This window comes from Cupressus sempervirens, chromosome 6 (genome assembly GCF_028749045.1).
Source record: "Cupressus sempervirens isolate cs-2001-9-10 chromosome 6, ASM2874904v1, whole genome shotgun sequence".
In the NCBI taxonomy this organism is placed as follows: Eukaryota; Viridiplantae; Streptophyta; class Pinopsida; order Cupressales; family Cupressaceae; genus Cupressus; species Cupressus sempervirens.
The window spans coordinates 244577903-244591968 of NC_143123.1; the positions used below are offsets into that span (position 1 = coordinate 244577903).

At 34.2% G+C, this 14066-nt stretch overlaps 1 protein-coding gene across 8 annotated transcripts in view; it reads right to left on the minus strand.

Annotated features, from left to right (window-relative positions):
* LOC149552163 (Zincin-like metalloproteases family protein) overlaps positions 1-14066 on the minus strand; it is a 273149-nt gene that overhangs the window by 151965 nt on the left and 107118 nt on the right. For all 8 annotated transcript variants that reach the window (XM_089787642.1, XM_089787641.1, XM_089787648.1 and 5 more), the window contains one exon: positions 642-734. In XM_089787642.1, the coding sequence (XP_089643768.1) occupies positions 642-734 (93 nt within the window). The remainder of the gene's footprint in view (positions 1-641; positions 735-14066) is intronic.

The following is a 14066-nucleotide window of genomic DNA, read 5'->3' on the forward strand; positions in this document are numbered from 1 at the left end:
CTTAATTTATTAAGTGTTCACTTAAATCTCCATTTCAATTATCTTGCATGTATTTACTTTATAGTGTTTGTATTTTAGCCAGAAAGTGCATGCACAAGTGTCTTTTAACTATTGTAAGATCGGTTGCTACTTTTTATCATATAAGAGAAAAATTCCCATGTATGGAAGAATAGGTAATTTTAGTTTGTTTACACGCACGCAAACACCTAGAGACTTACTCTGTGCATACTGTGAAAAGTGTAATTTGTATTCACAGTTTGGTGTTCCGGAATTTTAAATTGTTTTTTTGTCACACGTGAGCTTCACCTGTCCAATACGAACTAGAGTTGTACCTTATACACTACTCTATTTTGTGGTGTCCCAAGACAACAGATTATAGCACTAACAGGATATATTTGTAATATGGAATAACACAATATATAAAGAGCCATATGTGAAATACATTTGTTTAATAATTTTAAAAGTACCGTAACTAATGGTGCTAAGGGGTATGCTACATGCATAATGACTAAGAATTATTGAAACTGCAGAAAAATGAAATTGCAACCCTTAAATAAAATTATACCAATGAAAGAGAATCGCTAGATTTGGCACATCATGTTCCAAGAAAAATTTCTTTAATTGGAAAACAAACCAATCACCTTAAATGGTGTTCTAGCCATCTGTGCCTCCAGTGCATATTCTGCATAGTTTGAATATCCCAGCAAGCGTGCCATCTTGTACCTCAGATGGATCTGATCATTCAAAATTTATTTTAAGATTAATGGCATCCACATTTTAACTTTAAATATCGCCATTCAAAAATGTTTAAAGAATAATAACAAAAATGATTAATACTTTGTATTATATTACTTGAAAACAAAGAAAAAGAAATCAAATCCTAATGATATTGATAGAAAATTGTAATATCCAGCTAAGATATTTTCACAGGGTTTTCCCAAAGAGTCCACAGAAAGCTAAAAAACCAATTGCATGCAGCTATTTCAATTTTAACAAACAAACTATACAGAAAATCATACAATAAAATCTGAAAATAAAATCACATTAATAATAAACAAAATTTGTCCCACTTAGCATTAAAATTCATTTCTCTCACAACTCTCCAATCTGCTCATTTGATTTGTCTTTCATTTTACATGAAGAAAATAAGGCTGAAGGGAAAGAAGGAAATTCCAAGTCGGGAGGATTATTGTGGTGGGAATCCTAAGGCTATAGGATTTCCACCAAACATTATTTTGCCCTTTTCCACAAATATTTCAACATTTTCTCTCATTATTATTAAATCCTTCCCTAAGTGGCATCCCTCATCTTCAAGTCTTATTTAGAATCAAAAAAGAGTGGTGGAATTCTCAACATTGGAGGATTCCCCATGGTCGAAATCCTTAGCTAAGAAGATTTCCACCGCTGGAAATCCCTAGCTCAAAGTATTTTCACCAAAATTATTTAGCGCTTCATTTCCTTCCATCCTTCCAAAACTTCATCATTTCTCACCAATTTCACCTTAACTCGCCTTCTTTTACCTCTACACTTGTCTGAAATTCATTTCGATGCAAAGTTAGAAGGGGGAAATTTTGGCTTGACAGGATTAATGTGGTGGAAACCCTTAGCTCAGAGGATTAACACCAAATATGATTTTCTCAAAACTTACCCCATTTCAACATTCCTTGGCGATTTGTTGTTCTATTTTTTTTTACTCATGATGTTGCCTTCATGCCTTAAGTTGGATTTGAGTGCCTTCGAGGATGGTGGATTTTTGGGTTTGGAAGGATTAATATTAAGGAAATCCTTAGCTCAAAGGATTTCCACAAAATCCGCTTTTACCACTTAAGACTCCCAAAACTTGTCATTTCACACCCTTATGGTATTTTTTTCACTAATTTTTTATTTGCTATACCCTAGCATGATCTTGCATCAATGATTCACTATACCTTAGCATGATTTGCTATACCTTAGCTAATTTTGACTTAATGAGGAGAAGGGTGGAAATCTTTAGCTCAAAGGATTTCCACCGAACTGTTGGAAACAATTCTTCAAATTGTATGTTGCCATTGATATTACGCAAATGTCAATATCAACCGAGCAATGAAGAACTTGCAGTATTAAACAAGCATATTCATTGTTGACCAAACAATCGGGCAATGAAGGGCATTCAGTGTTAACCGAACAGTCGGGCAATGAAGGATATCCAACTTCCAGTATTAACCAAAGTATTGATCATGTTTATGATCACTAACCAAATTTCTAAGAATATCTTGCTTATGAGACCCACTGAGCCCTCTTATATTCCAAGATATAATTTTCATTTTACTTGGAGTACATACCTCATGGATGGTTAACAAGGTACAATCGGTTGTATCCTTTCGAGCTTCTTGCTCCCTATTCAAGTTTTCAGATTTTCTTTCTTGGGGGGGGTTCAAGGCTCCCACATTTTCTTTAGATCTAGTTCTAGTATGTATTGTTTGCTACAGAATAGATTGGGGGTTAGATTTAGAAGCATCACGTTTCTTTTGCCTCCTAACAATGAAAAGTGTTTTATCTTCCTAGACAGCCTTGGAGAACACCTACTCAAGGTGGTCCTTAACACTTTCGTGTTGTCCTCATCCCATCCCCATTTTGTGCTAACTTTTTATATGGGAATTATTGAGGAGTCACCCTTTTGGAAGGTGGATTTTATGCAATCCACAGAGCTTTGGGATAATGACCACACAGCAGGGTTGTACCCGAGGATGTTACATGGTAGAGCCTCCCAAAATCTTAAGGGATCCACCATCTCTCTCATCATTATTAACTGAGTTAGAGTCCTTTATTATTGCCTATATCATCGGGGATTTCTCCTTCGACCACATCTTCCTACCTTGGAGAGACCATATTTGTAATGTCCTCGATTTTATTAAATAATTTAATTTTATAATTATGTATGCTTGGCCTCAACGCTAACTTAATTATCTCTCGGGCCCATTTTTATTTTTATTGTCTATAGGTGTTTGCAATGTCGGCACTCTTTGTAAACCCTTGACATTTTCTCCTAAGGGGTGTTTATGGCCCATATGTAGGAATTAACTAGTATGTGAATTTGGTATTTCTTATTGTATGTACGAATTCTCGTTGGAATTCAGTTCTTTGCCATTTCGAAGGTGAAAGATCCTCCCTATTTGGTATTCAAAGTTTCGGTGGGAGTAACTCCTCGTCCTTTTTTGCTTGCTCTATGCTCAAGATCTATTTGATAATCTGAAATACTATATTTTTTAAACACACATTCCCTCTTGCATGTCACTTTCTTTGATCTTTGATAATCAATGCACTGACAATCTAAATATGAACACTCTATAGGTGTGGCAAGTTAGTTGTACGTGTTAGCAGTGTAGTGTGTTAATTGCACGATATGTTAGCAGTCGAACATGTTAGTTGTAACAATAGTGCAATATATTAGGCATCTATATGTGTTAGCTATACAACATGTTAACTATACGGTATGTTAGCAACATAATGTCTTAGTCATACGACGCATTAACAATATGATGCCTTATCCATAAAACGTGTGAACAATACATGCTATCCGTAGGAAGAGGCTTGGGTATGCCAAAGGAATATTACAATAGTATTAAATCTAGTGATCTTGCCAAACTGTCAAGTTGTGGATGCGAATTTACACTAAAGGACATATCATTACATTGATAAGATAGGGGAACCACAAGATCCTACCACAGAAGTCACAGAGCTATTAAGGAAGCTAACCAGAAATCAAGCACCTATCCATGAAACCATGGTCAAAGGGGAAGAACGAAAACAGCCCAAGAAAGAGATGATAGGAAGATTGGAGGAAGGAAAGAAAAATGGACACAACAACAATTCTATCATAGGGAGAGCAAAACCTCAGCATTCTCAACCATCTATGCCAACATTTATGTCAAAAACCAAAGCACCTCGAAGAAAGCCAGAGCCCAATTTGCAAGACATGCAAGAGCAACTAATGCAAGATTTAAGGAACGAAAATCTTAAAGTAGACATATCCTTTGAGATTATGTTGATCTATGAATGAGATATTCAAGCAGTAGCAATTGTAGCTATTACAACTATGACCTCAAATGAAAGATAGGCAATTAAACTTGTCACTCTTAGATGGATCTAGATCACCATCTGTGCATGTAAGGGTACAAAAGGAATACACATATTTCCATCTTAACCCAATGTCAGAGCATGAGGGAATCAAATATGCAACACTTCACTTGTACGGGATCGCTCATGAATGGTGGCATCATGGAACAATTACCATCGACCATGATCAAATAATCTACTATGCTGAATTCACGGAGACACTAACAGATTAATTTGACAAGAAAGAACCCAAACTTAAGTTTAGGGAGGTTGTGCATCTGAAGCAATCAATAGACGGTTATATCACAAAATTCTAGAGAATGTCTATGCTGGTAACAAATATCTTAGAAAGGTAACTAGATGTGTTTTTCATGGATGGATTAATGTAACCCCTAAAGGTTTAGGTCAAAGGGTTCAACCCAAAGACGCTTACAGAAGTGATTAAGAAGTTGCATAACACGGCCACATCTTCTTAGGATTACATCCCCTCCAAACCACCTATGCTGCAAGAGATTCGAAGAAACCTTCGATGGATAAAGCCACTCGTCAGGATCTCGAAGGAAGCTATGTTTCAACTACAGGGAACCTTGGGGTTTGGGTGACCATCGCCTTGGCAAGGGGAAGATTCACTATATCGAGGTGCCACTTGACGATGAAGAAGAAAGTGAAGTACCCAGTATGCAAGATGTGATGTCCCTATTTCCGCTAGCATCAGAGTTTGATTGTGATCCTCATAGGCTAATTATTGTAAATAGAGGGTCTTATAAGTCAGAGGCTCAATTATGAGAGTGTCTTGTTTTCTTCACAATTCAATATGTCCCAATTTGGTCTTCGCTTCACTTAGATTAGACTTTGTTTGGGCCTAGTTTCATGTGCTTACTGTTTATGGAAAATCTGGTGATGATTGTGATAGACCCTTTGTATTTTTGAAAGTGCATTTGGTCACAAAAATAATAGGTGCGACTCCTATTTAAGACGGTATGTTAAAAGGTTAACGTTTTGAGAGATTATTATTTTAGTGGCCAAATTTATATTAAATCATTAGATGGCTTGTTATAAAGTTATAATTTCACTTGAGTTAAGGTTAAGTCATCATTGGAACGGGTCACTTATTTGACTGATTCATGGAATCCTATGCCAAAGTATTAATTAAAAGGTACATGGAGTAATTATATTTCAAAATTCAAATATCCAACCAAAAAGCAAAGTTTACATTTAACTAAAAAGTGTATAGAAGAAGCTATTATCCGTTGATGTATTATCTGGGTAAGATATTACATTAGATTGCACCATTTTCCTCTTAACAATAATAGTCAAAGGTTGCAGTGTGATTATTGCTAGGCATTAGTTTACTTATTATACTCAACCTTGTTTGACTTGTCTCATTCCAGTCGATTGTTTTCTTTAGGAAAGTTCCTCTTCACTTGTAATCTATTTAGACTACCAATAAGATCATTCATCTTTATTGCTTTTCTTCAGTTTAAAACATGTTGGGTGGATAAGTTGCAAACGAGAATTTTGGGTAAAAATCCAGTCACAAAATAGGATGACCAACCACAGCGTGTGAGACAGAGTCTCTCCTACCTTAAAGGGAAGGCTCCCCCTTCTCACCGTTCCTTGGATCAACTCAAGGTAAGCAAAAAGTCGAGAGATTTTGTAAAAAGGGTGTTACCAGTATCCTTTCTTCTTAACGTTCAAGAAAGAATCCACTTACTCATGGAGTGAGTAATGGGTATGGTGAATCTCTAACTACACTTCTATCAAGAGCTGGAAACAGTGATATCGATAAACCTTCACTAACTCAAAGGCTAGCTAAAAATGTACCAATTTGGCTCTAAGTCCAGTCCTACTTCTATATGAAAAGCTTTACAATTAAGGCACAAAGACTCTTAAAAGTAAGAATACTTAACTATTTTGCAAATTAAGAAAGAAGTATAAGCTACAAACAAAGCTTCTAGCTATATATTTCCACAACCGCTCCCAATCAAAGCTTCGGCTCTGATTCCTTCTTAAATCACTATACTCTTTTATTGAACACAATAATAACATGAATCAAGACAATAGACACAAATTACAATCAAAGATTCTAATTTGCTCTATCACAATTGCTTCTAGTCAAAGCTTCAAATCCAATTACTTCTTTTATTCACTTTTCTCCCAAATTTGTACTAAACAATCAAAATTATGCTTGCACAAATGTGGCAGAGCTTTCTTGCATACAACAAAATATAATTTTTACAATGAGGGGGCACTCCTTTATATAGGCACAGGAGTTGAGAAAAAGGTGGAGGAAAAAATGGGAGCAATTCAACCAACTTTGACCTAGTCTAACTAAAAGAGAAAATATAGGGTTACATGTAATTGCATATGCAACTCGCATTAGATCTTTTACATGTACATGCAACTCGCATTACATGTAATTACACATATTCATGTAATACTTCCTCTCCAACTACAAACATGAAAGAAGAAGAAAGAAGACGAAAGAGAAGGAAATAATTATGAAGGGCCTTGTACTTGACAATGCAATCCTGGATGATCACAGGACTGGGCGTTCCTGTACATTGTACTGCTGCATTCATCTTGATAACCATGGTCTTGCATCTTTTGATAACCTCTGACAGTGATGAATTGTCCATTGTCATGTGAAAACTTGATGTGATCTAGCTTTTCTTGCTCAAGTTGTTGTGAATTCTCCTTTGTAGATCAGCACAAACTGGAGTCTCTAACACTTTGAAAACCTTCTTGACGATGTCCGGATGTAAATTCGGAACAACTTTCCATCAGCACCTTTAACTTCTTTTTTGAAATAAAATGTTTGGCACATGGGAATGCATGCAAATGGAAATTGCTGATTTTCAAAAAGTGACTTGGGCATTCAAGATATCATTGCACGAAAAATGAATTACATGTAAATGCAACATGTAACAAGGGATAAAGAATGAGATGGAAAGCATGGAAAGATGCGAAAACATGTATTTTCTCATGAAGGTGCGAATGCATATGGAGAGATGGAAATAAAAGCAAAAAATGGGATTACATGTATGTGTGGATGGTGAAAGAGATGAAAAACATGTAATCACATTTGTCAGATGAGATGGGAAGTGTTGTGACATGGAAAATGGAAGTGAAATGTGATGATGTTTTCGCACTGAAGCAAAAACAAGTTCTTGGGAAAGAACTTGTAACTTCTCTAAAGTGGAGAAAACCAACAAGCAAGCACAAAGCACAAAAACAAGCACAAAACAAACACATGCCTTTGGCGAAGGACTCAAACATGTCAAAGAGTTTTCATCATTTTTAAGGGCAAAATGCACTTTTCATAGCATATATATGGACAAATGTGCAATTTCAAGTTAAAATATGCATGAAAGTAGCAAGATAAGCATGAATTGATGAGGAAGCTTGAAAATGTCCACTTACTTAGAGGTTAAAGAGCCAAAATAGCAAGTTTTATAGACTTGAAGAGAAATTCTTCCTAAAATCCGGATTTCCAAACAACTTTTTGACTTTTTCCATACTTGCATTTAACAAAAATTAATGAGCAATGAAGGGTCGAATTTGACATGAAAGTGTCAAATACATGGTCTCCAAAGACAAGAGAACACATTTAAAACTCAAAAACAATCCCTCTTGATCAAAGGTATGGGGTGGAAATGTTTTTTTTTGAGTTTTTTGAACAAAAACATGACTTTTTTATGCAAAAATCTGGGCTGCTTTTGCAAAAACGGCACCAAAAAATGCATGTTTTTGGGTCATTTTTGACTTGTCAAAGCAAAAACAACTTCCCAAAATGCATATACATGGATCAAAATGCAAAAAAAGTGGCTTCAAAACGCATAAAACTGGATTAAAACCTCAATTTTCTGGGCATTTTAAGCAAAAACGTGATTCATAAAAAGACATGAAACAAAAACGTTTTGGCTTCTAAAATTGAAAATGTGTATCACAATGCAATGACAAAATGCCAAATAGATTCCTCTTTGGGCAAAAACATGAGCCAAAAATGGTGTTTTTTGAAGATTTTTCCAAAAACATGCCCTTGGAAGGAGTTTAGAAAAGTGTTTTTTAGCAAGATAAATCCATTTTTTACGTTAGAAAATCCATTGCCAAGCAAAAACGACCCTATTGGAGAAAATCTCATGCAAAACCATCAAGTAAATCTCTCACAATCTCCAAAAACAGGTTCTTGGAGGGCAAAGGCATGTTCTTCAAAATCAAACTTTTTGGAGGTCATTGCATATATTTAAACATGTTTTTGGTTAAAATCGGACCTTTCTGGGTCAATTGCATGTTTTAAAAAATGCAAGTGATCAAAATCGGACCTTTTTGGGTAACTTGCATAGTAAGTTACATCTCATTTTTTAGATGCAAACACATGAAAACTTCACTTTTGATGCAATTACATCAAAAAGGTCCACTTACATGATAACCTTTTGATGTAATGACATAAAAAAGGTCCACTTTTGATAATAAGTTGAACTTTATATGCAAAGACATGTAAAATGTCCACTTTTGATGGATTTTACATGTAATTGCATACAAAAGGTCCACTTTTAATAACTTAAAACCATTTATTCAATTTAATTTCATAGAAATGTTACTAAATGGGTCATAGACAATATTAATATATCATATTTATAAATACAATACATAAATATCATTTTAAAAATAACATTTAAATGAGCATTTGATTTAAAAATCAAAAATTAAACTGAAACTATATAGTTATAAAGTCACTTTAAGTGAAAATTTAAGAAGTAACTCAACTTAAAATTATAACATAAAGTGCACTATAGTCACTTTAAGTTAAAAATTTAAAGTTAAAAGTAACTTAAAAACATAACAAAAAGTGAATATAAGTTATATTTATCAAAAAGTGAAAGTCAAATTGAAAATATAACATCATATTTCTAACTCGTGTTGTTGCACCTAAAAGGTCCACGTTTGAAACACTAAAACGGGCATATCTCTTGACTAACAACTCCAACTGACCTCTAGGTTAGACTGAATCAAAAGGAAAAAAAAAAGGCATGACATGAGAAAAACCAAAGGACTAAAAACAAACAAACGTAAACTCAAAAGCAAAGAACAGAAGATGAAGACTTCAAAAATCAAGCAAAGGCTTGAAAGAAAGCAAAACGAAAAAGACTTGATGAAGGCCTTCATTAAAATGATTTGATATACGAATTGAAATAGATTGATCGATCAACATTAAGCAATTGAATATCAAATTCAAGCTTAGAGAAATGTGAAACTAGTTTGAAAAAATTTCTTGTTGTTGCCAACATTTTGTGGTGACAAAATTCAGGACAACAAAACACTGTCCATATGCATGGGACTACTCTTTAACATACTGATCAGTGCACTATTAATCCTCATCACTGTTGATAATATTAATATATGTTATTATTAATTTATTGATCATGTAGGATAGCTGCAAACAGATCTTAATGCTAATCGATGTTGATTAAAACATATATATTATGATTAACTCACTGCCTTGCAATACTTCAGTTGTTGTCTTTTCTCGATCCTAATTGTCTTCTTTTCATGTCTAGTCTCACCTTCCTTAAGAGAAGAAGTTTGCTTACTTATCATTTCTTTGGTTTCCTTACTGACTTGTTGACTTCTTAGTGAAAGTTAGCTATTAACAATTGGTTGATTTGACTTGTAAAAGGTGGTAACCAACTTAACTGAGTCGGCCAATTACTGCATGGTCACACCCTGAAGTCTCTGCATACAATTTTAAATCATTGCCATACCAACAAACTCAGTCAGTCATATATATTATTGAAGCTATTGATGCAGTCACTTCGCATAATCACCTTGTTCATATGTATGTGCGTTCAGAAGGATATGTCACCTTTAATAGATGCTCATCTGCAAAATACTTATTCACTGATTTAGAATTGTCTGTCAATGACATCAACTTGACATCAATGACAGCTTCTCAAGAAAGAGTTGCAATCAATTTAATCCTATTAAGCTTAGCAACTCAATATAATAATGTAGCTTATGTTAAACTTTATCACTCTAACATCAAGCAAGTGAAGTAAAAGTCCACAACAAAACAAAACACATTGCACATGGAGTTATAGCCAAGTGAACCCAATATTCAACATCATTTCTTGCTAACTAAGCAGTTGTATTGACTAATTGCCCACGTACTTCGATGAGATATGGCTACTGTAGAACACTTGAAGATGAATGTTGCATATCTAACATGATTGCACATTTATTGCATTCCCATTTTGACTTAATCAGCATGTTTGTTGGGCCTTGTATACCATGGCATATGACTCTCGTAGGATTAGAGTACCAACGTAATGACTAAATCATTCAAATTGTATTTAATTTCACTCATTCAAAGTAGCAGTAGATACTATTTGATATTGCTAGTTACAATTGTTCAAAAGTTCTTTGCAATGATCTTGCAACCAACAAGTTATTTTAGGAGACATTTTTCTATGTTATTTCCTAGCTACCTATAAAGGCATTGTTGAAGATGGTAGCTGCGATAGAGATCTTTATCCCTGGAAATATTGACGTCATTACCGTTATTGTCATCTTCAGCTGAAAAGGTCACTTAAAGTTTAATTTGTAATATTAAATGTAAATAACATGTGTCATTCACATGCATTGAGGCATGAATATCCTAAGAGTTATAATTAATTATAGGAGTTATGGGAATCTCAAAAAGACCTTCAATTATAATGTGAAGAGTCTCTCCTATTGTTATATATTTGCATCAAGCAAAGGATATTGTACACTCGAATATTTCATTATCAATAAAGATATATTTATGTTGTGTGGTTGGATTTTTCCCTTCATTCTCGAAGGGTTTTCCCAGGATATTTCTGGTGTTTGTTGGTTCACTTTTGCTCCTTATTGTTGTTTATCACCATTGATTTTTGGCTTAAAACTTAACATTGTATCAAAGCCTATTTAAATGACAACATTTATAGGAGCTCCTCTTGTTTATGTTTTTGGTTGGCTCTAGTTGTTTATGACCCTTGAATTTTCTTGGGTTTCCAGTCCATATCAGATTGATTTGTTATGTTCAAATCATTGTGTTTTCTCAGATGTGTACTTCGCATATCATGTCCTCATATCTCTTGATATTTTGATATATCATTTGAATTTTTTTTGCATAAACTTCTCAGCTTTGAACTGTATTTTGCAACTTCTTTTGTTTTCTGTTGTCTGTAATTTGATCGTAGGCTATGAGTATGTGTAAATCTCTTTATCTACAATTTGATCATAGGCTATGACTCTGTGTAAATCTCTTTATCATCCTCAGAAGTCTGGAGTTTGTGGGGTGATGGCATCAATCTCTCATGATATCTGCAAATTTGGAATGCATTGTTTTCTTCTCTTTTATTGTGTATTATTGTGTATGCATGTGCGAGTTTATCTTATGCATTGTTTTTATGCTCCTTTGGTAATTCCTTGTATTTGCATTGGTCTGGTTCTTTGTCATAACCAATTTGGTTAACATCGATTCTTTTATGTGAAGAGCTACTTTGTAACGGCAAGTAAAAAATTCGGTGAACTGTCATGACCTTATCTGCTCGCAGAGTATAGAATCATATCCGTGGATGCTTTGTGTTGATTGCTTTTTTTATAATCTACATGGGTTATTTGACTGCGCCTTTAATTGATTCCTTTGATAATGGTTTCTACCGACAACTATCTTTGTGTTCATCTTTCATGATTGTCAGTTTATTTATTTCGAGTTGGTCTACATTTTTTTTCTTTGGTTTGAGATGATTAAGTTTCGTTTGGCTAACATTTGTCCATATAAATTTCAAGCTCCCTTTATGTTTTAAGATCATACTTTATTGTAGCGGTCAGTTATGGTTCTGCCAAGTACCTCCAAGCAGAATTATGTTTATTATTCTGAGAATATTAGATCTCATTTTTATCGAGTATCATATCTTGGACAATCGTGATCTCCGTCATTAAAAGTAATTTAACTTGTTGGTAATGTCGATTCATTCATTGCCTTCAAGAGTCCTGTTGTGGATGTCGCATATCAAACCATGATTTCTTTAGCATTGAGTGTGTCATTTCTAGCATCAGGAGGTATGTTTTTACTAAGTTTTGCTTTTCTTGAGAAGTGTTTCTCCTACTATCAGGATCATCTGTTCATATTTTTAATCATTGTTGTTCTATGGTTCATGGCATGAGTTTTTATTTTTTTGACATTAATGATTATCATGACATCGCCATTTTTCTGACATGACACCTTAATGGTTCCAGTTGACATCTCTGATTATCTCAAATTTGTCTTCCAGTACATGGAAAAGCGATTGTTCAGCCTTGAAGCTTCATCTCTCTTCTCTAATGGTTTTTATCTATGATGATTTTTGATAAAGGCTAATGGAAATTCTAAGTCAATGAATGTGAAGACATGGTTGAAGAAAGTTTTTTTTGTTGTATTCTATTGCAATCAAGGATTTTCAGGGATGTCTTGAAAGGCATCATGTTATCTGGAATTTTGTTCAGCGGCTCTTGAACAAATTCAACATGAGAGATACATGACTCATATATGAAGCTGGCTTGCAATCCAGCGGTGAAAATCCTGGCTCTTGTATTTAAAATGGAACCCAGAGATTCTTGGTTATACTCCTCTTACACATAAAGGAAAATTTTGATTTAAAAAGGCAAACATGAGATAAGTTTTCATATTCTTGAATATTGGTTATTGCTAGAAATAAAGTACGACATTATTTGGTATCTTTGACTGATTAATCTTTTATTGTTGCAGCTGCAACAACAAACGCAATAGGTTGCTTTAGGAGATGTGAGATTCAGAGGGTGACTTCATAATTAAGGAGTTCTAATGGAATCCCCTTCACTCTCATACATGCTTTTGATGCTTGTTGTATTTGTATAATTTGACTTAAATGGAACTAAGTCTTATTTTGTTATGCCTACTTCTATTCTTGTGTGAATAAATGAAATTGTAAGATCAGCTATGATAACTCTTTCACTATGCGATAGTGAACATCATGTTGAGAGAGTCCATGATGTCATCATGTTGAGAGATTTCGTGATGGGAGTTGGATGTAACGTTGAGAGATTCCATAACAATTCACATTGAGAGAGTTTGTGCTTAAAGGGTTAGCTATGAGTCTTACAAATCTATCATGTTGAGTGATTCCATGATTATTAACAATGAGTGATTGTTATAGGTTTTCATGTTGAGTGATTCCATGATTATGAATGAGTAATTGTTATAGGTTTTCATGATTCCATTGTTACAAGTTTTCATGTTGAGCGATTCCATAAATACGAGTATTTATTATCGGTTTTCATGTTGAGTGATTCCATGAATATGAGTAATTATCACTAGTTTTTCATGAATCTTATAGGATATATGGGATGAGATTTTATCATTGACATTTTGGTTGCAGTCTTGTACAATTGTTCAGCTAAAGATCTCTCTCTAGCTAAGAGGGAGTGTTGAAGATGGTAGCTGCAATAGAGATCTTTATCCCTGGAAATATGGACATTATTATTGTTATTGTCATCTTCAGCTGAAAAGGTCACTTAAAAGTTTAATTTGTAATATTAAATGTAAATAACATGTATCATTCACATGCATTAAGGCATGAATATCCAAAGAGTTATAATTAATTATAGGAGTTATGGGAATCTCAAAGAGACCTTCGATTATAATGTGAAGAGTCTCTCCTATTGTTATATATTTGCATCAAGCAAAGGATATTGTACACTCGAATATTTCATTATCAATAAAGATATATTTCAGTTGTGTGGCTGAATTTTTCCCTTCATTCTCGAAGGGTTTTCCTAGGATATTTCTAGTGTTTATTGTTTCAGTTTTGCTCCTTATTGTTGTTTATCACTATTGATTTCCAGGCTAAAACTTAACAGCTAGCAATTTGATCCACTTCCATAAAGAAAATAGCATACAAGGGACATCATCTCAGCCCTATAAGGCC